We start from the raw sequence: 24,943 nt of genomic DNA on the forward strand, positions 1-24,943 counted from the left end.
ATTCCAGAAAATGATGTCATGGCTTCAGAAGCTTCTGATAGGCTAATTGACATATTTTGAGTCAATTGGAGGTGTACCTGTGGATGTATTTCAAGGCCTACCTTCAAACTCAGTGCCTCTTTGCTTGACATCATGGGGAAATCGAAAGAAATCAGCCAAGACCTCAGAAAAAAAATTGGTAGACCTCCACAAGTCTGGTTCATCCTTGGGAGCAATTTCAAAACACCTGAAGGTACCACGTTCATCTGTGCAAACAATAGTACGCAAGTATAAACACCATGGGACCACGCAGCCGTCATACCGCTTAGGAAGGAGACGCGTTCTGTCTCCTAGAGATGAACGTACTTTGGTGCGAAAAGTGCAAATCAATCCCAGAACATCAGAAAAGGACCTTGTGAAGATGCTGGAGGAAAGAAGTAAAAAGGTATCTATATCCACAGTAAAATGAGTCCTATATCGACATAACCTGAAAGGCCGCTCAGCAAGGAAGAAGCCACTGCTCCAAAACCGCCATAAAAAAAGCCAGACTACGGTTTGCAACTGCACATGGGGACAAAGATCTTACTTTTTGGAGAAATGTCCTCTGGTCTGATGAAACAAAAATAGAACTGTATGGCCAAAATGACCATGTTTGGAGGAAAAAGGGGGTGGCTTGCAAGCCAAAGAACACCATCCCAACCGTGAAGCACGGGTGTGGAAGAATCATGCTGTGGGGGTGCTTTGCTGCAGGAGGGACTGGTGCAATTCACAAAATAGATGGCATCGTGAGGAAGGAAAATGATGTGAAGATATTGAAGCAAAATCTTAAGACATCAGTCAGGAAGTTAAAGCTTGGTTGCAAATGGGTCTTCCAAATGGACAATGACCCCAAGCATACTTCCAAAGTTGTGGCAAAATGGCTTAAGGACAACAAAGTCAAGGTATTGGAGTGGCCATCACAAAGCCCTGACCTCAATCCTATAGAAGATTTGTGGGCAGAACTGAAAAAGCGTGTGCGAGCAAGGAGGCCTACAAACCTGACTCAGTTACAACAGCTCTGTCAGCAGGAATGGGCCAAAATTCACCCAACTTATTGTGGGAAGGTTGTGGAAGGCTACCCGAAACGTTTGACCCAAGTTAAACAATTGAAAGGCAATGATACCAAATACTAATTGAGTGTATGTAAACGTCTGACCCACTGGGAATGTGATGAAAGAAATAAAAGCTGAAATAAATAATTATCTCTACTATTATTCTGACATTTCATATTCTTAAAATAAAGTGGTGATCCTAACTGACCTAAGACAGGGACTTTTTGCTAGGATTAAATGTCAGGAATTGTGAAAAACTGAGTTTAAATGTATTTGGCTAAGGTGTACGTAAACTTCCGACTTCAACTGTACATAGTCAATGCATGTGAAAGTGTCAGCCATAAACCAAATGCTTTGTAAAGCCCAAAATCAACATGAGTTGAAGAAATTGCAGATATATTGTATGTGGTCCAGTCAAATTACGTGTATTAGGCAGATTAACACTTTTGTAGTCATTGTTTATTTGAGCACAACTAACACCTCAAATGGGTCTCTTGAGGATTGGGAGTAAAATTAGTCAGGGATGTCAATCAAGGTGAACTGTAAGCAACAACAGGAAAGGCAACTATTCTGTTTAGCAGGCATTTAGAGAGAGAGAGAGAGAGAGAGAGAGAGAGAGAGAGAGAGAGAGAGAGAGAGAGAGAGAGAGAGAGAGAGAGAGAGAGAGAGAGAGAGAGAGAGAGAGAGAGAGAAACAACAACAACACAATTAGACCCAACCAAATCATGAGAAAACAAAAAGAGAATTACTTGACACATTGGAAAGAATTAACAAAAAAACTGAGCAAACTAGAATGCTATTTGGCTCTAAACAGAGAGTGCACAGTGGCAGAATACCTGACCACTGTGACTGACCCAAACTTAAGGAAAGCTTTGACTATGTACAGACTCAGTGAGCATAGCCTTGCTATTGAGAAAGGCTGCCGTAGGCAGATCTGGCTCTCAAGAGAAGACAGGCTATGTGCACACTGCCCACAAAATGAGGTGGAAACTGAGCTGCACTTCCTAACCTCCTGCCAAATGTATGACCATATTAGAGACACATATTTCCCTCAGATTACAGAGATCCACAAAGAATTTGAAAACAAACCCAATTTTGATAAACTCCCTTTTCTACTGGGTGAAAAACCACAGTGTGCCATCACAGCTGCAATATTTGTGACCTGTTGCCACAAGAAAAGGGCAACCAGTGAAGAACAAACACCATTGTAAATACAACCCATATTTATGTTTATTTATTTTCCCATTTGTACTTTAACTATTTGCACATTGTTACAACACTGTATATATACATAATATGACATTTGAAATGTCTTTATTCTTTTGGAACTTCTGAGTGTAATGTTTACTGTTAATATTTATTGTTTATTTCACTTTTGTTTACTATCTACTTCACTTGCTTTGGTAATGTTAACATACGTTTCCCATGCCAACAAAGCCCTTAAATTGAATTAAAATGTGAATTGAGAGAGAAAGAGAGACACAGAAAGAGAGACACAGAAAGAGAGAGACAGAAAGAGAGACAGAAAGAGAGAGACAGAAAGAGAGAGACAGAAAGAGAGACACAGAAAGAGAGAGACAGAAAGAGAGACACAGAAAGAGAGAGACAGAAAGAGAGACACAGAAAGAGAGAGACAGAAAGAGAGACACAGAAAGAGAGAGACAGAAAGAGAGACACAGAAAGAGAGAAACAGAAAGACGGGGGGGGGGATGGGGGTGAGAGAGTGAGAGAAGGGGCAAGAGAGGACAGGAAAGGAAAGAAGGCCAAAGGCCACATGTAACGCATGAGAGCATTGCTACCATCCAGGGCTTGGAACTGCTGCCCCCCAGTGATGATTGTGGAAAGCTGTCAAAGGTTTAACATCATGGATGGTGGAGATTGAGTTCAGAGCAGTGGTTTTCACAACAGGGTATGTGTGCCTCATCAAGGGTCCTATGAAGGGCATGACTAGACTGACACATTCACATCTGACAAAGGTATTCAAATAAAATGTAGATTTATTGTTCTATACGGGATATTTTCCCAGCTTGTCATGATACAAACAAATATCCATGGTGAAATCTAATAAATCTATACATCACTAGAATAGGCTGAAATATATTGACTGAGGGTATGCCCATCACTGTTTGAACCATGTTCTTAGTCTGACAGAGTTCATTCTAAATAGTTCCCCACACTGCTATTCAGAAGATAAACTTGGACTGATTTTCCTGGCCTGGTTAGGCAAGGATATGGTCATGTAACGATTTGGTAATGTAGGACAGGACGTCCGTTACCAACTTCTATAATACATGAACCCCGCACTTAGTGCAAAATCAGAAGAGGACTGCAGTTTCACACAGTTTCAATTCTGTCTGGTGAGAGGGTTTGTACTGGCCTCTGGCCTTGACATACCAGAACGCTCCCACTGCTACAGTGTGTGTGTCTGTGTCTGTGTCTGTGTGTGTGTGTGTGTGTGTGTGTGTGTGTGTGTGTGTGTGTGTGTGTGTGTGTGTGTGTGTGTGTGTGTGTGTGTGTGTGTGTGTGTGTGTGTGTGTGTGTGTGTGTGTAAGAGAGAGAGAGAGCGCATCAGTGCGTGTGCAATGCACGTGTGTACCTTTGTGCGTGTGTATGGGTATACTACATTGGTGTGTGCACACACACTCGTGTGTGTGCATGTCTCACCTCAGCACATCCTGAGAGTCCTTGTCTGAAGACCTTGAGGAGTGCTAAAGCATGGGGCCTCTCCTGGGAGGGGGAGAGAAAGAGACCCTGAACTGATAAGAAATGTTTCAGCTGGTAGGAACGAGGTGTCCCAACTCTCTCCCTCCTTCCTCGCTGTGCTGTTGATGTCTTTGAGGAAGATAGCAGATTATGTAGCAAGTTTACCCTCCGCTACAATGGCGAGCAATGACAGCCAATCAGCCTCAGCTGAGACACTGAGGCTTTGTCATGCTTGTTGCTGGTTACTTTATGTAATGTGCCTATTTTTTAGGGGGTTGCTCTGGCCCCTGCAGGTGCATGTTATGCTATGGCCTGAAACCAAGGAGGTGGGCTAAGTGCTGACGGAGCACAGAAAACAGCTACTCTGTCTTTCTCAAACATCTTCAAGGTCTCTGGGGAGGGATAAATGCCCATGAGAAGGTGCTTGCTTTGGGGAGAGAGCTCTGGAGCTGTACAGGGTAAGTCAGCTTCTTTTGGATGATTTTCACCTGATAATGATATAGAACTAAAACTTTATCCTACAGGCTCATGCGGAGTATAAAGTCTATTTTAGGTTTTTCACATTTGCTGTTTAGCAAATTATTATTAAGTAAGAATTTGTCAATTGCAGTTATTGTCTTATTCAATGATTGAAGTCCTGAAAATCATTTTCAACGTATTCTAAAGTATAAGTTACTTGTGCAATGTTGGCTATACATGATCAAATATGAATCACTTGTTTTTTTGTGTTATTTTAATAAGGTTTCATATCCAAAGAGTTAATTCTGTGAGGTTGTCTGTGTCTCTCCCTTCTAGGTCCACACAGCGGCCAAATCGAGAGGGGTATCTGTACTCGCTGTTTCTTTTTCCTATGCATATACCTCTTTGAGATTTAACTTTAAAGAGGCATAGGGCATGGGAAAATGGGGCTGCAGAGGTATTTCACCGACTGGACTACCCCTGGTCAACCAGCACAGCCCTAAGTTCTCCCTGTTCCCCCATCTTGGACCTGAACCAGAGGACTCCAGAAAACAAGACCACAACAAGATACCCTGAACTCAGTGGAGAGACTATACCATACCTCGTAATGAGGAACTGGGTTTTACAATGTCCTGAAATATTCTATCGTCACCTCCTTTATTTGATATTATGATGATAATACTGTAGTACATTTCGTAGATGTCAAAGTTGTTGTTGTATTACAGACTTTCTATATTGATTAATGTTTTGCAATGTTTGTTGTCCACCTAGTGGATGGAATTGTCTGTTGTTGTTCAGTAACAAAGTCTGTAAAACATTTTTGGGTGTGCTGAATAACCAATTATTGATCTTCAAATGTTTGTGTCTTATTTTCTATTATAGGACAAATGTATCCCTTAAATTGAATAACCATGAATAGCTCGTGTGGAATCAGATAATCAAATCTTAAATAGATGTACATTTTAGTTATTCTTTGACTTAGTTAAAATACCACCAAACCACCTTGTATTTCCACCATGCAGACATGACTTTATGACGATTTTAACGGAACATTCACACATTAATAAGATTTCGAGGAATGGCAATCTTTTTAAGGTCAAGAGCATTGCAAAAGATTGTTTAGATCCCAGTAAAGTCCCCCATTAGCTTAGCTATGGAAAGGTTACACTTTAATAATTAAACAGTAGTTTTTTCTCAATACTATGAGATTTAAAGAAGCATATAAAGTGGTTATGGTAAAGAGAAAGGTTTTAAATAGTGTGTTTCTGATCTTATCATACACATTATCCACAAAACAGGAATTTCCGTGATTTTCCAAAATGATGCAATGTTCTTAAAACTATGTTAGTTTCTAAGAACTATGCACGGTTCTAAGAATCTTGCCTTTAATTCTGAGAATTCAGTTGCAATAGATGCTTGCACTTCTTGAAGAATGTCTCCTGTATCAGAGCATCTGGAGCCTAGGATAAAATGGAAGAGTGAGCGATGGGAGAATGACATGTGTGCTCATTATGCAGAAAACAGCCATTGGGTCTATTATTCCCACCCTACTCAGTCCTGTCGGCTCCACTCTGTCTGCAGCCATTCAGCCACAGAGCAGTCAGCTCTTAGCAGGGCAGTTAGCACATTCTTACCTTACTACACATGCTAGTTTGCCACAATGGTGAATTATTAAAATTAACCATAAAGTAGAGTAAACTGCAGTTCATTTTGAAATACTGTAATAAACATGAATGTTGTGCCTCCTGGTGGGTATTACCAGAATAATGTTTTGTCAACCAATGACAGAAAACATTGTATAAATGATATATTTCTGTTGCTCAGTTTGTAGTATCTGTGATTTACTTCATACTGTGATTTATTTCATTATAACAAACTGTGTGCTTGACACAATTGTAGTAAACAATCAATCAGATATTGTGACTGATACAACTCATGTATACAGTAAATGGATGAGTAGCACTTACAAAATAAGTTAAATGAAATATTTTTCTTCCAGCTCTCCTCAATACCCAGAGACAATCAAGTTCAACCCAAATACAATCCCTTCCTATCCAATACCCACCCTCAGATCAAACAAACGCAGACGGACTGATTCAGATTTAGCTGGCTTTAGATATTTACAATAGTTTATCCACTCAGAAATCGACTGTTTGGAATGATGAATTGAACAGGTATTTATTGTTGTATTAAAAATACAGTCACTTTTATTTTAACATAAATTAGGCCTACACTATCCTTTCCATTTAGCCTAGACAATACCATCATACTTCATGGCTGAGAATGAATGTCAATCAAAGTTACTTCCAGTAGCCAGACAGTTTCCCCTGAGTTCCAATAGGCCCCCAACACCACACTCATATGCAGATCACCATTTTGGTCATGCAAAAACAGTGCCTCTCAGACTACAGACAAGCGGGAAAGGCAGCAACATATTTAACCGTTGGTTGTTATATGTGCCTTACCAAACTCAATGCAAGAAGCAAAACGATTCATTAGTCTTTTTTTTTTGCAGACCCAATACCAGTCTTGTGTTCGATGGCCCAATACCAGCAGCAATAGGTGTCAGTATCCCTTAGCTTTAGCATAAACAGTAGATTATGCTAAAATTATAATTTAGGCCTATTGTTTGGAAAACGTGAAACTCTAAATGTCTTTGTTTAACAGAGTGCACAGTCAGGGACTCAATACCAGAGCTGTGATTTTGCAGGACTGCCTACATTTTTCGACATTTACATTTTAGTCATTTAGCAGACGCTCTTATCCAGAGCGACTTACAGTAGTGAGTGCATACATTTCCATACTGTAGTGAGTGCATACACATTTCATACTACTCCTCGATCATATCTGTGCATGTTTGACCTCAGATGCACTGCAAGCCCTGAGTGTTGTGTCAGATGTTCTGGTTTTTAGAACCAACTTCACTCAGAACTGGTTGAGATAGAGCATCTCATCCGACAAGAGGTGACATAAATAGACTAGTTTGGTAAATGGGATGGACCATTAAATTACTCCAGAATTGTTTATGACGGAAATTCGGAATGACTCAATCAGCCAACCTATTTAGCTGGTATCAACTAATGACTTTAACGTGAGGCAATATACACCTCTTGCAGACTTGAGGGCGCCGTCCCTCGCGCCTCTCGAGTAAGTGCGAATCCTCCGATTGAGAGACAATAGAGCTCAATGATCTTGTAGTTACCTCTTCTTTGATGTCTCTTTCAACCTCTTTGAAGATGCAAATTTCCTGCTAGCAGAGTGCAGTCAAGGCTCGGAGCCACACCATACCACCGGACGCCATCGGAAACATTTGTCTACAGCAGCCAGCATACAGACGTATCTATCTGTATGCCGCTACATGTTGCTCCAGACAGATTGGAGTGGCCTATACTGCCTACTGACATAAATATAACGTTATCGGAAGACCACCCTTCAAGTCGGTATTAGATCATGAAACAAATTGATATTTTCTTGAGCAGTGAATTGATGTAATGCTTTTGTTTGCGTTTTTAATAAAATACCTACAATAATTTGTTACCAAAATAATATGATTTCATAATGTGAAGGGTTGGTTGAAGAAACGCACCACTAACACTTGCCATCCCCTTTCATTCTTCACATGGACTATTTGCGAAACCTATAGATGCAATGGGCGATACTAAAATCAGCACCAAAGAGGAATCAGCGACAAGTCATTGCCATACATAAAGTTTGCTGAAATTATACCGCTTGTTGCGAGACCTTATTCACATGGAGATTATGACAGGCGTTTAAACACCAATCCATTGTGTTCGTTCATACACGACCCATGCAAACGTATCGTGTCAATAACTAGTCTCATAGCTATAGACCTACTTATGATGTCATGGTTTTATTTTTAGTTGGCCTAGAATTTGCATTGTTTTTGGTTTAATTAAGGAAGATCAGTGAACGCATATGTGCATGAAATAAGCCTCTGATTGTAGAGTATCTGCTTGGTTAAAAGACAATTATTCCAAGGACTGAACCAAAACTAATATGGAATAGACCATGCATAATGGAGAGAACAAGCAAAAAGCAAGAAGCTAGTAACAATTATACATTTTATTTGTGAAAAACGTCATTTCCGAATGTTTACATATATTTATCTGTATGTACATATAACTTAGTACTTTGCAATTAATTACAATGTCTATAATCCCCTCAAAAAGGACAAGGATGGAGACAGATCTAGATTCTAGATACAAATTCCCCAATTGGAATCAACCAGTTGCAAGTCAAATAATTAAACAGAAGTTCACTATTAAAACAGAAGTTATACTATAAGTATCAGTCTTTAGGATTGCTGTCCAATCAGTAGTAACAGGGCGCCAACATCATGGGGTGGATTGGTTTTCGATGAATCATCTGTTGCATGGGGACTCTCTGAATGTGATGCGGGCAGAGAGCATGTGTGCTCTGGGCGAAGGTGGGGAGCTGTCCACCATGCGCTTGGTGCTGAAATAACGGAGCGGCGGCGTAGACCAGCGGTGGCAGCAGAGATGCTGGAGGAGCAAAGAATTCTGGCCGCAGGTCTTGGACCTCGCGCTTCAGCTTCATCCTTCTGTTTTGAAACCATGTTTTCACCTGAAAGGAAATCATAAAATATGATACATTATTGAATGCTAACGTTGTAATGTTGTTCTTGATCAAATCATAAATCCAAGTCGTGAAGACATATCATAGCTTAGGCTATGGCTTGTGCCCCTACCTGAGTTTCAGAGAGCTTCATTTTCTCAGCAATCTTTCTCCTCTGAGTTGTACCGAGGTATCTGTGTTTGTTGAAGGTTCGTTCTAGTCTGCAGATCTGATCAGAGGTGAACTTGGTTCTCATCCTGCGGTGTAGTGCAGACTCGCCCTCGCTATCGTCCCCCACCTCGCTCTCAGAGCCCGTCGTGTAGCCACAGCTATCTGGAAAGTTAAACAAACAAAATATTGTCAGTCAATCATCCAGAAATCACAAGTAGGTTTATATGTAACACACTCCAACATGAAATGCTCAAATTGATTGTTTTGAGGGGGAAATTATACACTTACCGTTTGGAGATGATGGAGTGTAGTCGTCTTTAGTAGCAAGCTCTTTCATGTCGACATGAAGTATCACTTCAGTAGGTACTTTCGGCTCAACTGAAACCTGATTATACATTGATGGAGCCCGAGGAACAACTACACAAGGCATATGAGACCTTGTCCTGTCATATGTTGTGTCTTCTTCGATGTCCACTCGGTCCGTTGAAGTGTTGTAAAAACTTTGAGATAGCCATTCTACTGAGAAGTTCGCCATGGTGTGCCCTCTTGTTGGTGCGATCTGGTGGTCTGTTGTAGGCCTCTAGCCTCGGGTCCTCGCTCTATATAGGAGACACCCCTGTATTTGCATATGCAAAGGACTCTCAACGGAACGATAAAAACTTGATGGTCGGTGTAATGGAAATTAATAGATGTTGCAATTGTGGTTTTTCACAAGTTCAGTAGCCTAGTTGATGTGTCCCGGCGCCACCATGTCTGAGTAGGCTATGAAACTCCGTCTTGTCAGGTATAGCCTCATGGTTGCCCATCTCAGAATGAAATTATTTAGGCTTGTCAATTATTCAAGAGTATGACTTTATTATAGGCCATTATAAGATTATATTAGATGGGGTTGAACAAAACTGTAGGCCACTGCTTTGATTATTTTACATTATTTCATTTGGAAAAGTAAATACAATATTTGTATTTATCTGTCAAAAGCATTGGCATGATTTATTGATAGCCTACATTAATCTAATATGGAAATGTATAGGCCCTATATGCCCCTGCAATGCAAATATTACCCCAAAAATGTATGCTGGCATACGGCCTTTTTCTATACGTTAAATTCTTTATTGCGCTGATATTCTATGGGGCCAGGCTACTGTAACTATCATTTGTGAGACCATTGTTCCAGATGTAGACAGAAGCGCCCAGCTGTCTGCTCGCCAACATGAAGCTGATTGCTGATGAGGACCAATTGTCTTTCTGACAAAGTGGGTGTGATTGCTGTCAGCATGCCTAAACGGAAAATGAGAGAACCACATTTGATCTCTGTTTACTTGTGAATTTGAAAAGGCATTTGCTTTAGGCCCCTGCCGAATCGTGATTCTCAATCAACCATGTTCCATAGCAGGTCTCAATGCAGTTCGTAAATTTCATTCAGCACAACAACATCACTGTACATTTTCATAATTACTGCACTGTTGGAACTAGAAACCCAAGCATTTCGCTGCACCTGTGATAACATCTGCAAATCTGTGTACGCGACCAACACACTTTGATTTGATTTAATTGCATAATATAGCCTACAGTATTTGCCCCCTATATCGTATCTGTCAGTATTTGTCTGTATGGGTGGTTTTGTGATCTATAGCCTACCTCCTTTAAATGATCACGCTTCAATGACTGGTTTTCACATGTATTTATATAGACAAAGGTGTCCTATCTATTACCTACTTCAAGACATAGGGTCTCAGAAATCGTATCACGTAATCCCAGTGTTACCTCAGGCTGAACTTCAAACCTGAGATCGGGCTCTTTAGCACACAAAACCCCAGACTCTCTGGAGCCAGTCCCTAGGGCTCATGTGGTAAGTTTAAACTCATCAATGACAGGCGGAATTAGGACTAATTGTTGACCATGATCTCCCCGTTAGCTAACCTTTGAAGTGCCGCATTAGAGACAAACAGAATTAGTTGACGCGCATATGAAAGCACAGTATGTGGGCCACTGCTGTGGTGGACAAGAAGAGAGGGAAGTGACGTGGATGATACAGCCTAAAATTGAGTTGTTCTGTCAGTATTTCATTGATTCATTCAAGCTATATGCAAAGGCCAATATATAATTAGTTTTGTAGGCCTAAGATCTGTTATCTAGTAGGCATGGGTCAACATCAGGGAGAGTAGCTGCTGCCTTGGCAGATTTTTTGCCTACAGTTCTGTTCAACACCATCTACTCTAATGTCATAAAGGCCTATAATGAAGTCATACTCTTTAATAATTGACATGCCTAAATAATTTAAATCTCAGATGGGCAACTAGGAGGCTATACCTGACAAGACGGAGTTAATGGGGATCCTTAATAAATACAAAACATACGAGTACAAACATCAGGGAAGCTGCCAGAATGACAACTCTGGCCCAAGAGCCAATCAACTGATCCCCAACCACACTGCGTATCATGACCCTGGAGCCTCTATTCTTGAATGATAGATCAATATGATCTATTCATGGTACCACTAATCCAGTAATCAAAATAATGCGATCATCCTACATTTATCAGAATTTAGTTAATCTGCCTATACTGTCAAACTATTGTTGCTATCAAACTTGGAAATGTTGACATTGCATATGAAAATGACCAAGTAGAAAAGTAAGGTTGTGATATAAGATATACTTTATTGAATGATAAATATACTTTAATCTCTGTACATCTTTATACGAAATATAAACATTTTTCACATCCAAGAAAAAACAACAACTAGATTGCACTTGATTTTTTAAGTGTTAGAGTGGAATGTTCAGTGTGTAGCATATTGTCCTTAGTATAAATGTGCGTTGGACATCATCGGGTGCTGATGATGAGAAACCATCTGTTTCATGGGGATCTGTTGCACCATGGGCGGGTACATCACGTAGTTTGCAGCGGGGTATGAGAGGTGCTGTCCACCGAAGCCGTGGTACTGAAATGGTTGCATGGGCTGGAACATCATCTGAGACTGAGCGGGAGCAAGGTACTCAGCGCGCAAGTCTTGGAGCTCCCTTTTCAGTTTCATCCTCCTGTTCTGAAACCAAGTTCTCACCTGAAACATAACATGAAAACGATCAGAACCAAATGAACACTTATGTAATCGAATCAAATACAATGGGCCTAATGACAAAAATGTGCATTCTCATTGGGCACAAACTGGTTGAGTCCACGTTGTTTGAACCAACGTGGAATAGACCTTATGAAAAATGTATGCACTCACTAACTGAAAGTTGCTCTGGATAAGAGCGTCAGCCAAATGACAAAAATGTAAAAAATGTAAAACGTTATAATTGATGTCTGTGTCCAGTTGTTAGTTTACATTTAGTTTACTTTCTTACCTGAGTTTCAGAGAGGTTCAACTTCAGTGCAGTTTTGACTCTTTCTCCAGCATCTGGATATTTGTGCTTGTTGAAAATCTTTTCCAGCTTTTCTATCTGCTCCGGTGTAAACCTAGTACGCACACGTCGTTGGCCTCCGTCTCTCTCTCCCTCGCTCGCCTCTTCCACCGAGGGACATTCCGAGGAGGCAGCCTCACTGTCATACCCCGAGGTGTACCCGCTGTTTTCTGAAACTGTGATAACATATCAGTTAATACACTTCATCATTATACACGTAATATTAAGTAATTGTATCGTATAGTAAATTGTACTTACGACTTGGGGAAGAGCAGGTTATCGGATGCTGAGGTGAGCTCAACCTGGATTCTAGATTTTTTGGTTCTTCAGTGGAATCCGTGAGTTCAATCCTTGTGGTCTTTGGTTTTGGTTGGAGATATATCTTGTTATAAGATGTTGGCGGTCGAGGCTGGACCATGCAAGGAACATGAGGTCTGAAGTAGGTTGGCATAGTATCCACAGGTCCTTTTTTCGGGTTGGTGTTGTGATGGCTCTGTGCCAGCCAGTCTACAGAGAAGATCTTGACCATGTTTGCTTCTAGGAGCTCTGTGTTGGTCAGCAAACTATCTGAGGAGGGTCAGAGAATGTTGTGACAATACCTGTTGAGGCCCTCCCTATATAGGTCCGACCCTCTCCAAAATTTGCATCTGCAAAGCCGTGTTAACGCCTGATCGATTCCCAGTGATTGGGGCCTAATGGGTCGTTGTTGAAGCCTTTACACATCCTGTGATTTTGTGAAAGCCTGGCGCCACCAAGTCTGTGAGAACCAGTTGAGCTCATGCATTTGTCTGCCTCAGCTGAAACCATACCGAAACATCACATACAGAGGGGGAGAGTCCTCCTCTGCATCATAGTTCTAAGGATATGATATGTTGACACATAAAGGCCTACAATATGTTTATTTCATAAAAAATAAGGACGAATAGATCACACTGAAAACAGCAGACCAATTAAAAACACTATGTAATCAAGATAACAGGTTTTGCCATAGGCCTTGACCTAATAAAAAGGAAACCTCAATATGACTAAACTTATAACATCATGCAGCAACACAAGTCAGTGAGGAGACAATTGTGTCTATATCTGTACCTTGATCCGAAAAGTGGCACAACAGGTCCAAGAGTGCTGGGGCGATCTTCGTTCCTGGGGCCTGTAGTTTATCCTGATCTGGTAACCTAACCAGGTAAAACTCCAGACATTATACAGTATGACGTGATTAATCAGTTATAAAAAATGATATATATGGGCTATGATGGGACCAGTTTTTCTAATCAAGTCACATGGTTAAAAAAATATATATATATTGGCAAAACTCCTGGGCCAAACTGCAGCAACCTTGTACATGTTCATATTAATTATATTTTAAAGCTAGACTAACAGACACAGTGACAGAAACATGATTGGACAATATAACTGCTTTGTGTATGTTTGCATTATGTAGGCCTGCCCAATGCAACTGTAGGCCTAATAACTCACAGTCTATTGTGATTATTGATTAACTCCAGTTAATCATTTTTGATTGAACAAGTCTAGGTACAAGTTTGAACATAATCCAAATTTGGACAGAGGATGTGTGGACGAGTTGACAAATCGTGAGGCAAATCGGTCTAAAAAACAGCACTTTGCCCTTCCTTTCAATGCTTTTGCATCAATATTTTTTATTCAACTAAACCAAAAGAGGCGGGTGTCTGCTCCCACCTGATTGAAAAGTGTTGGGGAAAATGCGTGTTCGCCACACGTTTTCAGCCGGCCCAGGATCATACGCTTACATTTCAGGCAATCACTCTATGATTTTATTGGAATGGAATGCTATTTTATAATACTTTATAGTTGACCACTGATATAATTTGTTTAATGACTTTACACCATATGCAATATTACCACCAACATTTCTCAGCCTGCAGTCTGATCATTTACATCATTGCTTTCTAAATCTCAGCCCCTTCCCCGACACTAAAATCAAATGTAAAGCAAAGGCAAGTAAAATACTGCTCTAATGGTTTAGTATTAACACCTCTTCGATACCCTGGTGAGCACTGGCGCCACTGGCCCAACAGACAGCAGTTGGCGCAGTCGGTTTAAACATTACAGATCAAAGGTATTACAGTAGCAACACAATTAGGTTTGATTGTCCACCAGTTGAAATGTAAATAGTGGAGAGCAAGCTGTAAAGAAGTCTGAAAAACGCCTACAATGGCAACATGTGGTTTTGCATAGCTTACAACTGCGTATAGTATCCTCAAATAGGCCTAAACAAAATTACATTCAAGCGAGATGTTCTCCAAAAAGAATGTCCAAAAAATCTAGAAATGGGACGTTGAAGAAATTTGGTCAACCCCAAATGATCCAACCAGGCCAATGTTGCCAGGTGTTCCTTCTCTCTGTATGCGAAGCCCTTCACGTTTCAGTCTCTTCAGATGGAATACCCCCAGCAGCTACGGGACAATAACCCTAAAATGATCGCTTAGGTATGACAATGCAGATAAGGATATATTGAATGTCTCCTTTATCGATGATCTGACTATTGCTGTGAAGGCCTTCTCAGCCTCCCAATTACGACCCTTTATCTCGTGCGCTTTGAAGATGTGCCCTGATTCAGTCAGATAACAATGGAAGCTGTCCGGTCCTCACGGGACGCCGCCGGGGGAAGTCGCCTCCATACAGAGCATATTTCCTCGCCTCTGTGGCAAGGTCCTTAGTAGTCGGATACAAATTGGACCCCCAACTTTAAGACACCAACACACGCACACAATGAGTCTGCCACTGTGGCATGCTCTCCTCTCCGATCCTCAGTGATCAGGTTATTTTATTTTATTTGTTGTATTCCTATAAATCCATACAACAACATAAGTAAGATACAATACATATTTTCACAGATAAAGTTTGCTACTAATTTTAAGCATGGTGGGCTACATTCTCGTCCCTTGGTTGATTAATTATATAAAAATCATGAACTTTTCTTTCAGTCAAAAAATATATGAACATATGTGGGAAAATACCAAAAAACAGGCATTGGCATAAACTAACATATTTAGCACGTTGACATCAGGCTCTGAAACATCAAAGATTACAATGTAGCTTAGTTTGCGTTTTTAGATCCTTGAAATAGTGCTAGGAGGCATACAATAATTGTAACTACAGCACTTCATTCTCATATTAAATACACCATTTTATACACCAACTTAATAAGATGTCAATGTACTAAATATGGTAGTATGATTATGCCAATGTTTAGTTTTTGTGTTTTCCACATACATGTATGTTGATATATTTTCTGACTGAAAAAAAAGAGAAGTTAATGACGTTTTATCATTAATCAACCAGGGAGAAGTATGTAGCATAGCAAACTCAATCTATTCAAACATTTATTGTACTTATGTTGTTCAGACACATCATTTCAATTTGTTTGCAAATCACATGTTTAGAAAAAATCTAATTTCACTTTTGCAAGTATGACTATGCAACAATTTGTAGCCTATATACTGTAGTTATATTGCAACATTAACAAAGTTTGTTTTAAAAACACTTAGTATATGAAACTATAGCAATTATACAGGTATTTGTAATCATTTAGTCGTAACAGCATACTACATCATGATTTTGATAATTTTTTTGTATCTTGAAATGCTGTAATTCTCATGTCAAGTAGCCATTGGCAATGCATTTAAATGGTGCTCCAATGGGATGAAAATAGTCATTAGCTATCTGTGGTTGTATCAAAATATCTCTTTTGAAATCTAATTTAGCTATAATACATGAGTACACTCAGTGAATTAAAGACATTATGTCAACTCATTATGAAACATTGTTGCACATTATCATTATTATGTTGTCTTGGAGACTAGCAATCAACATTGCGTAAGAGAAATGGGAACATCCATATGCCTCCACCAGAAGGATTTTTAAAAGTCCCATACTGTTTCTACTCTTCTCATCCCAATATAAAAAAAAAAAGTCCCATACTGTTTCAGATGACATTGTAGTCCACTTTGGAGAGAATCAAGGAGTTAGTCCTCTGTAGCTCAGCTGGTAGAGCACGGCGCTTGTAACGTCAAGGTAGTGGGTTCGATCCCCGGGACCACCCATACACAAAAAATGTATGCACGCATGACTGTAAGTCGCTTTGGATAAAAGCGTCTGCTAAATGGCATATTATTAGATGTGTGCTGTGGGTTGTCAGGCTATGGGATGCAATGTGGGGGATTAAGCTGGACTGTCCTCAATGTTTCTTATACAAAGTTATTACCAATAAAGAGAGAAAAAGGAACAGTTTGGGGTCTGTTGAGTAGTTGTCTGAACAGGGCTAGGAATAGGTGCTCTCTGTCCATATAATCATATTCATTATGATCTAATAGGCCAAATTGATCCTAGATCAGCAAGGCTGTGGGTCACTGGAAGGTGGCCTTCACCCTCTTCAGTGTGTCCTGGAGCCTGCGGGTGTGTCGGTCAGTGGGGGTGTGGTAGAAGTTGGCCTCGTTGTCTGCAGCCAGCAGGGGGATGTCACAGACGCTGAGGTGGGCTATGCGTAGTCTTATGTAGGCCTGCAGCCCCAGGTCAGGAGTGAAGGAGTACACCGTCTCCTGGAACGCATGCACCTGACTCACCACCTTCGCTATGGTCCTGGAGAGTGAGGAAGGAGAGAGCAGGAGAGTGATAAAGATAGAGAGAGAGGGGGGGAAAGAAGCAGATAGAGTGGTAAAGATGGGCGACAAGAAAGTACAGGAAATAAGGACAAATGCAGAGGTGGAAGTTGGGGCCACCATGGAGATGAAGAACAAGACAGAGAGAGTGAAAAATAGAAAAATGAGTTTGTTACTGTTCATCTTCGGCAGAAACATACTCTTGGTTTTCCACCATTTTACTGAACACTTGCACCATATACAGTACAGTAAGTGACCTGATTTCCAGAGTAGTCGGGGAACCTAGGGTCTATCATAACCAGCTGTGACGCTGCCTCTCACCGTGACCCTTATGACCCCAGCATCTGTCAACATCGATGCGTCTCGGAGCACCTGGCATGCCACATCTCCTAAAATCACACCGCATCCCCGATACACCATCTGGCTGTGTGCTAGCTTTAGTAGAGGAACCCAAATCCTACACGACTGCCACAGAATAAGCAGCTGTGTCATTATCGTCCACCGTGACATTCTGTGAACCCGGCATCTGGCCGCCATATTTCAGTGGGTAGAAGGACACAGGGAAACTTGTTTGGTGGCAACTTGGCCCACTTCGTTACATCGCGGAAGAAAGTTAATCTCAAGTTTATGCCGTTTAACAATGAGTGTCAGGTTGATATCTCTGTCAGTGCAAAGGTGACCAGAATTAATCTCAATTGTACATACGTGCAAATGAATGCTATAGGCCAGTATTTTGAGTGTATAGGCCTAGTGTAGGCTACAAGATTTTCTAGACCCAGATTAAACCTAGTCCTGGGCGTGTATTCACAAAGCATCTCAGAGAAGAAGTGCTGATCTAGGATCAGGTTTTCCCTGTCCATATCATCTTTTTTATTTTTTAAAATGTATTATACATTTAGCAGACGCTCTTATCCAGAGCGACTTACAGGAGCAATTAGGGTTAAGTGCCTTGCTTAAGGGCACATCGACAGATTTTTCACCTAGTCGGCTCGGGGATTAGAACCAGCGACCTTTCGGTTACTGGCACAACGCTCTTACCCACTAAGCTACCTGCTTATTCATTATGATCTAAAAGGCTAAACTGATCCTAGACCACCACTCCAACTCTGAGACAGTTTGTGAATACAGGCCCAGGTGCCGGTTTCCCGGACCCAAAATAATCCTAGTCCTGGATTTAAACCCACTTTCAAATACTCCATTCAGATTCTCATTAAAACACCCTTTTTAGTCCAAGACTTAATCTGTGTCCAGGAAACCGGCCCCGAGAAATTGCATTACGTTAATTCACCTGAGTTTTGGCCACTTGTAGGCGCCACTGGTCAGAGTGAAGGCTCCGATCTCCAGCTGCTGGATGTGCATGGCCAGGATGTGGGCAGCAGGGAGGGTGGGTCTCCTCCTCACATGTTCTCCTCCCATCAGACACAGGTTATCACTCTTCAGAAAGACCTGACAAAGAGGGAGGGGGAGGGGGAGGGGAGAGAGGGAAAGAGAGAGAGCGAGAGAGAGAGAAAGAGCATTCACAAACAGATGTCTGACTCTTCCCTTGATTTATAACATTGATTGAATGAAAAAATAAACGATAAAGTTTGGCAAAATCCCTCCTCTTTGAAAAGGTTGGCATGTGTACTGTATGTTATTTGAGAATATCTTCCATCAAGTTTGGTTCTATATAGCCAGTGTTGGAAAAAGTACTAAAATATCATACTTGAGTAAAAGTAAAGATACCTTAATAGAAAATGACTCATGTAAAAGTGAAAGTCACCCAGTAAAATCCTACTTGAGTAAAAGTCTAAAGGTATTTGGTTTTAAATATACTTAAGTATCAAAAGTCAATGGAATTGCTTAAAAATACTTAAGTATCAAAAGTAAAAGTATTAATGATTTCAAACCCTTATATTATGCAAACCAAACGGCCCAATTTATTTTAATTTATTTTAATTTATAGATAGCCAGGAGCAAACTCCAACACTCAGACATTCATTTACAAACAAAGCATTTGTGTTTAGAGAGTCCGCCAGATCAGAGGCAGTAGGGATGACCAGGGATGTTCTCTTGATAAGTGCGTGAATTGGACCATTTTCCTGTCAAAATTTAAAGAGTACTTTTGGGTGTCAGGGAAAATGTATGGAGTAAAAAGTAAATTATTTTCTTTATAATAAATAATAATATTATGCCATTTAACAGACGCTTTTATCCAAAGCGACTTACAGTCATGCGTGCATACATTTTTATGTATGGGTGGTCTCGGGGATCGAACCCACTACCCTGGCGTTACAAGGGCCCTGCTCTACCAATTGAGCTACAGAGGACCACTTTAGGAATGTAGTGAAGTAAAAGTAAAAGTTGTTAAAAATAGAAATAGTAAAGTAAAGAAACCCCAAAAAACTACTTAAGTAGTACTTTAAAGTATTTTTACTTAAGTACATTACACCAGTGTATATAGCCTTCGATATAGCCTTCAGCCATTCTCAAATGTGAATACGGTGTGATGTCTGGTAGCACGAGATTAGTTTCTATATAATACTGGTTTAAATAAATCACTAAAAAAGTCATTTAACAAAATGCTGGCCAGCTGTGAGTGTGTCACAGAATTTCACACACAGGTGTGCTGCTTGAAGGTGTTTTTCTTTCGGTTTATTTGCCTGAAGCCCCACACATCTCTGGTAGAGCAGAGGACACGCGCGCACACACACACACACACACACACACACGCCTCACCTGCACGGCTCGCAGATCCTCTAGGACCTGACACACCTTGGTAGACAGATGTTTCCAAGCCTATCGGCAAGAGAAGAGGTGTTTCATTTAGCAAGAACCAATAAATCTGTCTCACACTTACAGAAGCTTTAGTCCCGTAAAGTTCAACATTGACTAGAACAGGTAGAGTATTATTAGAACATGGAGAAACAACAAGAATACATCAATTTCAGTTGTTACACTTACACAATTAAATTGGGCGTTTTTGTTGCACTTCATGTTCCTGTTACTTCCTCCTATAGCTTATTTAAACACATACATTCTGATGTTCTGGTTCCCATACAGCAGATTAAAGAGACATTTCCCTTAAGGGCCTAAGAGGTACGTTACTTTTCAAACATTCCACCTGTTTGTGTAGAATGATTTCTTTCACGGGGTGATTCCGAAATGTCTCTGGCCAAAAGTACTACAGTACTACTACAGTTTTGCACTACAGTTTGTAGTGAATAGAGACCCATTTCAGATGCAGGTATGCAGACTTACGGGTAATTGCCTGACAATCACATTCTCCAGGCCTCCAAGGACCTGCATGGCCGTGGCAAAGTCTCTCGATTCATAGCAGTGTTTGGCAATTAGGAGAAACTTGGCCAGCAAAGTCGCTTGGGTCTGCAGCAAGAAAAGAAGAGGAGAGATTCGATGGTCATTCATTCACACAAATCATTATAGAAATCATAGGATACATCATATAAGTGCATCTGATGGCTCTCATGTAATTAGATTCAAATGGACAATGACTGACCTTCTGAATTAAAATAAATGAATATTAGTGTGTGTGTGTTGAATGAATGATGCACATCGATATAGAGATCAAACCGTAATGTCCAACAGAGTTGTAGCCTTATTACTAGTAGATCTCACCTTTATCGAATCACAGATGACGATTTCAGCAGAGACCCAATTGGAGACGCTGTCAGCATATCTCAGTAGCTGTTGGAGGTGGCTGTCATGTGGAGTCCCTTCATTAACAAATAGACTGCTGCCCTCTGCTGGAGGTACAGAGTGTGATGCATGTCTGTGGGAGAAGACAGGCAGTCAGACTAGAGACTGGGCTGTAGATTAATGGTTTATTTTATGTCACAGATATTGTCAGGGATCCAATAGCTGACTGGCACTAACGTCTCATTATCTAGCAAGTGATAATGGTTTCAGATTATGCATTCTGGTATACTCATTTGATACTTTAAACAAATCTGTCTAGAAAGCCACTGAAATATTTAGACCAAAGGGAATATTTACTCACTTGGTGACACTAACCACTTTGTCCCTGACTCCTTGAGCTTTAGAGTTGAGGAAATGAATTGGGTGACAGCCTTGAAACATTTCCTGAATTTTGAGAAAAAAATCAGACCAAAAGATAATTTTACACATTTATCTGCTAAATGACACAAATGTAAATGTAAATATATACTGTAGGTCTGTGAATCTGTTTTAAATTCACAAAGCAGTGATTTGTCTCCCCCTAGTGTTTATAAATGACAATGTGTTTGTGGTTTAGCGGGTGAGTGTGAATGCATGAGAGAGGCAGAAATGGCATGTCTGTGTTGATCTTGCTGCAGGATGATTTGGTGGGCATGTCAGTGCGTTTACCTGCTGCAGTAGAGTGAGTTGCTGTGCCGTGTGTTGGGCGCTGTGTTCACTCTGACTAAAGGGGTGTCTCTCCTCGCTTCTGAGGCAGGCACTGGAGATGTCATCCATAAGGGAGGTGTAGTAGGGTCGGGGCAGGACTGCTGCTATGGAGTAGGCCTTGTCTTTAGGCTCGGTCGACTGGGGCTCCACCACCCTGGATATCCTCCACTGAAAGCTCTACAGAGACACATCAACTTAGAAAGGTTCTGTCTATGAATGCATACAGTGCCTTCAGAAAGTATTCACACCCCTTGACTTTTTCCCCATTTTGTTGTGTTACAGCCTGAATTGAAAATGGATTACATTTAGATTGTGTCACTGGCCTACACACAATACCCCATAATGTCAAATTGGAATTATGTTTTTAGAATTTCTTTTAACAAATTAATTAAAAATGAAAAGCTGAAATGTCTTGAGTCAATAAGTATTCAACCCCTTTATTATGGCAAGCCTAATTAAGTTCAGGAGTAAATATTTGTTTAACAAGTCACATAATAAGTTGTATGTGCAATAATAGTGTTGAACATGACTTTTGAATGACTACCTCATCTCTGTACATTTTTACATTTTTAGTCATTTAGCAGATGCTCTTATCCAGAGCAACTTACAGTTAGTGAGTGCATACATTTTCATACTGGCCCCCCGTGGGAAACGAACCCACAACCCTGGCGTTGCAAGCGCCATGCTCTACCAACTGAGCTACAGGGGACATACACATACAATTATCTGTAAGGTCCCTCAGTCGAGCAGTGAATTTCAAACACAGCTTCAACCACAAAGACCAGGGACGTTTTCCAACGCCTCGCAAAGAAGGGCACCAATTGGGTAAAAAAATACAAAGCGACATTGAATAGCCCTTTGAGCATGGAGAAGTTATTAATTACACTTTGGATGGTGTATCAATACACCCAGTCACTACAAAGACAAAGGCATCCTTCCTAACTCAGTTGCCGGAGAGAAAGGAAACCGCTCAGGGATTTTAACAGTAGGCAAATGGTGACTTTAAAACAGTTACAGAGATTAATGGCTGTGATAGGAGAAAACACCACAATACTAACCTAAATGACAGAGTGAAAAGAAGGAAACCTGTACAAAATAAAAATATTCCAAAACATGTATTTTGCAATAAGGCACTAAAGTAAAACTGCAAAAAAATGTACCACTCTTCATATTTTCAAGCATGGTGGTGGCTGCATCATTTTACGGGTACGCTTGTCATCGGCAAGGACTAGGGAGTTTTTTGGGGGGGATAAAATGAAACAGAATAGAGCTAAGCACAGGCAAAATCCTAGAGGAAAACCTGGTTCAGTCTGCTTTCCAACAGACACTGGGAGACAAATTCACCTTTCAGCAGGACTATAATCTAAAACACAAGGCCAAATATACACTGGAGTTGCTTACCAAGATGACACTGAATGTTCCTGATTGGCCTAGTTACAGTTTTGACTTATATCGGCTTGAAAATCTAGGGCAAGACTTGAAAATGGCTGTCTAGCAATGATCAACAACCAACTACACAGAGCTTGAAGAATTTTAAAAAGAACAATGTGCAAATATTGTACAATCTAGGTGTGCAAAGCTCTAAGAGACTTACCCAGAAAGACTCACAGCTGTAATCGCTGCCAAAGGTGATTCTAACATGTATTGACTCAGGGGTGTGCATACTTATGTAAATTAGATATTTCTGTATTTCATTTTCAATACATTTGCAAAAATCTCTAAAAACATGTTTTCACTTGGTCATTATGGGGTATTTTGTCTAGATGGGTGAGAGAAAAAAATATATTTAATCCATTTTGAATTCAGGCTGTAACACAACAAAATGTGGAATAGGTTAAGGGGTATGAATACTTTCTGAAGGCACTGTATATACCATGGCCATATTCATTAGGGCACAAACTGTGGTTCTTATTGGACAAGTCCAGGTAGTCCCTCTTTGATTCAGTCTGTTTTTTTTTCTCAGTTTGGTGCTAATGTAACATATTAATTCACGTAATGAATACAACGCAGCTCTGATGGTCCCTATCAGTTTAAATACATATCAGTGTAAATTGATTCTTTTTGAGCCAGACAAACTTCCCGTACTTTGGACCAATCAGATGCTTTTTGGTTTCTGGCAAGAAAAACAACATAATAGTACACTCATAATAATCCTTATATGGACCTTCCTTCCAGAGTACTCAATAGATGATTTTCTGCATAAGGTATGGACAGACAGTGCATCATCATCCTGCTGCATGCTGATTGGGCTCCCACAGCCTTGGCTCCACCTCTTCCTGGGAGAGCTCTGAAGAGTAGTCAAAAGCCTCTCTCCTCTACTGTCTACTGGAGACACCTAAATAAGAACCAGATCATTACAAAAACCTTCCTTAAGAGTATTGTATGTCTAAACACTGAAAAATAGACAACAGCAACAACACTGCTACAGATTTAGCTAATTAGTTGACATTTACATTTTAGTCATTTAGCAGATGCTCTTATCCAGAGCAACTAGGGTTAAGTGCCTTGCTCAATGGCACAGACATATCTTTCACCTAGTTGGCTCGGGGATGCGAACCAGCAACCTTTCGGTTTCTGGCTCAACGCTCTTAACCGCTAAGCTACCTACCGCCCTAGTTGAGACAATAATCTGATGATTAATTTACTTGCTTGAGTGATTGATTTTTCAACTAGTCGACTCGGGAATTTGATCCAGCGACCTTTCGGTTACTGGCCCAAAGCTCTTAACTGCTAGTCTTCCTGACGTCTCAGTTGAGACATTAATCCAATGATTAATTTCTTGAGTGATTGGTTTTATCATTTGATTGCTTTTTTGTGATTAATTGATGATTGATCAGCTCTTTAATTACTTCAGTGGTAAGGAAGTTTTCCAGTGTCATCAGCAGGCTGGACTTGGGGCTGAAGTCCACCAGTCTGTAGTCAGTCAGCCAGGTTTGCAGCACGTCCAGACTCCGGTGGTACACCTTAGCACGGTCCCCTGACACATCTGGACCACCTCTGGTAGAAAAAGGAATGTGAAGATCACACAGATAACCACATAAATAGAATATATAGACCGGACATTGTAGTTACACAGATTTTCTTCAATGTTTTTAAGGTGAAAATGAGCTATATTCAAGCCTAATGTATTTTAAGCTTTGGAATACTTTTACTCTCTCGGACATAGTGTTTATTTTATTTTATTTCAATTAAAAAAGCAGTCAGTATTACAAAATAGTAAAATTAATTCTGGTCAGCTACTTTTCAGAATTCCCTTGAAAGTAGAGTTTTGATTTTCTGCCCGGGTCGGGCCTGATATTCTGAGAATTGATTCGGGCCTGGGCTTGGATTTGTTGTGACAAGATTGCATGTTTTGAGACCAACTCTACTGTAGTGAAAAATAAACGCGTCTGTAGCCTCTCTCCCTCCCTCTGTGTGCTAGACATGAGCCTACAACTCCCTACAACTCCCTACAGCTATCTATCTATCTATCTATCTATCTATCTATCTATCTATCTAGCCCAGCCCAGCCCAGCCC

The 24,943-nt window shown here is 40.5% G+C and overlaps 2 protein-coding genes and 1 long non-coding RNA gene across 4 annotated transcripts in view; 1 reads left to right on the plus strand and 2 right to left on the minus strand.

The window, feature by feature from the left end:
* Nucleotides 1–3,908: 3,908 nt before the first annotated feature.
* LOC121553575 lies at nucleotides 3,909–5,088 on the plus strand. The gene is made up of 2 exons (XR_005997546.2): nucleotides 3,909–4,231; nucleotides 4,569–5,088. It is a non-coding gene; the product is annotated as an uncharacterized LOC121553575 (long non-coding RNA).
* Nucleotides 5,089–9,882: 4,794 nt separating this feature from the next.
* Nucleotides 9,883–16,485, minus strand: LOC121553388 (homeobox protein vent1-like). 2 transcript variants are annotated; one of them, XM_041866457.2, is made up of 4 exons: nucleotides 13,493–16,485; nucleotides 12,662–12,970; nucleotides 12,347–12,579; nucleotides 9,883–12,060 (listed from the first exon to the last, which is right to left on the minus strand). In XM_041866457.2, exons 2-4 carry the CDS (start codon nucleotides 12,930–12,932, stop codon nucleotides 11,800–11,802), a joined length of 765 nt encoding a protein of 254 aa, XP_041722391.2. In that variant the 5' UTR covers nucleotides 12,933–12,970; nucleotides 13,493–16,485; the 3' UTR covers nucleotides 9,883–11,799. The 2 variants fall into 2 exon arrangements, with proteins under 2 accessions (XP_041722391.2, XP_045067459.1); XM_045211524.1 differs by lacking the exon at nucleotides 13,493–16,485 and having other exon boundaries at nucleotides 12,662–13,167.
* Nucleotides 16,486–16,488: 3 nt separating this feature from the next.
* Nucleotides 16,489–24,943, minus strand: part of LOC121553291 (kinase non-catalytic C-lobe domain-containing protein 1) — a 42,542-nt gene continuing 34,087 nt past the window's right edge. Inside the window, exons 22-30 of the mRNA XM_045211464.1 lie at nucleotides 24,276–24,423; nucleotides 23,591–23,761; nucleotides 21,388–21,603; nucleotides 21,041–21,123; nucleotides 20,659–20,812; nucleotides 20,284–20,406; nucleotides 19,762–19,821; nucleotides 18,332–18,489; nucleotides 16,489–17,023 (exon numbers count right to left, since the gene is read on the minus strand). Coding sequence (XP_045067399.1) covers nucleotides 16,792–17,023; nucleotides 18,332–18,489; nucleotides 19,762–19,821; nucleotides 20,284–20,406; nucleotides 20,659–20,812; nucleotides 21,041–21,123; nucleotides 21,388–21,603; nucleotides 23,591–23,761; nucleotides 24,276–24,423 — 1,345 coding nt within the window. The 3' untranslated portion in view covers nucleotides 16,489–16,791. The remainder of the gene's footprint in view (nucleotides 17,024–18,331; nucleotides 18,490–19,761; nucleotides 19,822–20,283; nucleotides 20,407–20,658; nucleotides 20,813–21,040; nucleotides 21,124–21,387; nucleotides 21,604–23,590; nucleotides 23,762–24,275; nucleotides 24,424–24,943) is intronic.

Source organism: Coregonus clupeaformis, chromosome 37 (assembly GCF_020615455.1).
Source record: "Coregonus clupeaformis isolate EN_2021a chromosome 37, ASM2061545v1, whole genome shotgun sequence".
NCBI lineage: Eukaryota > Metazoa > Chordata > Actinopteri > Salmoniformes > Salmonidae > Coregonus > Coregonus clupeaformis.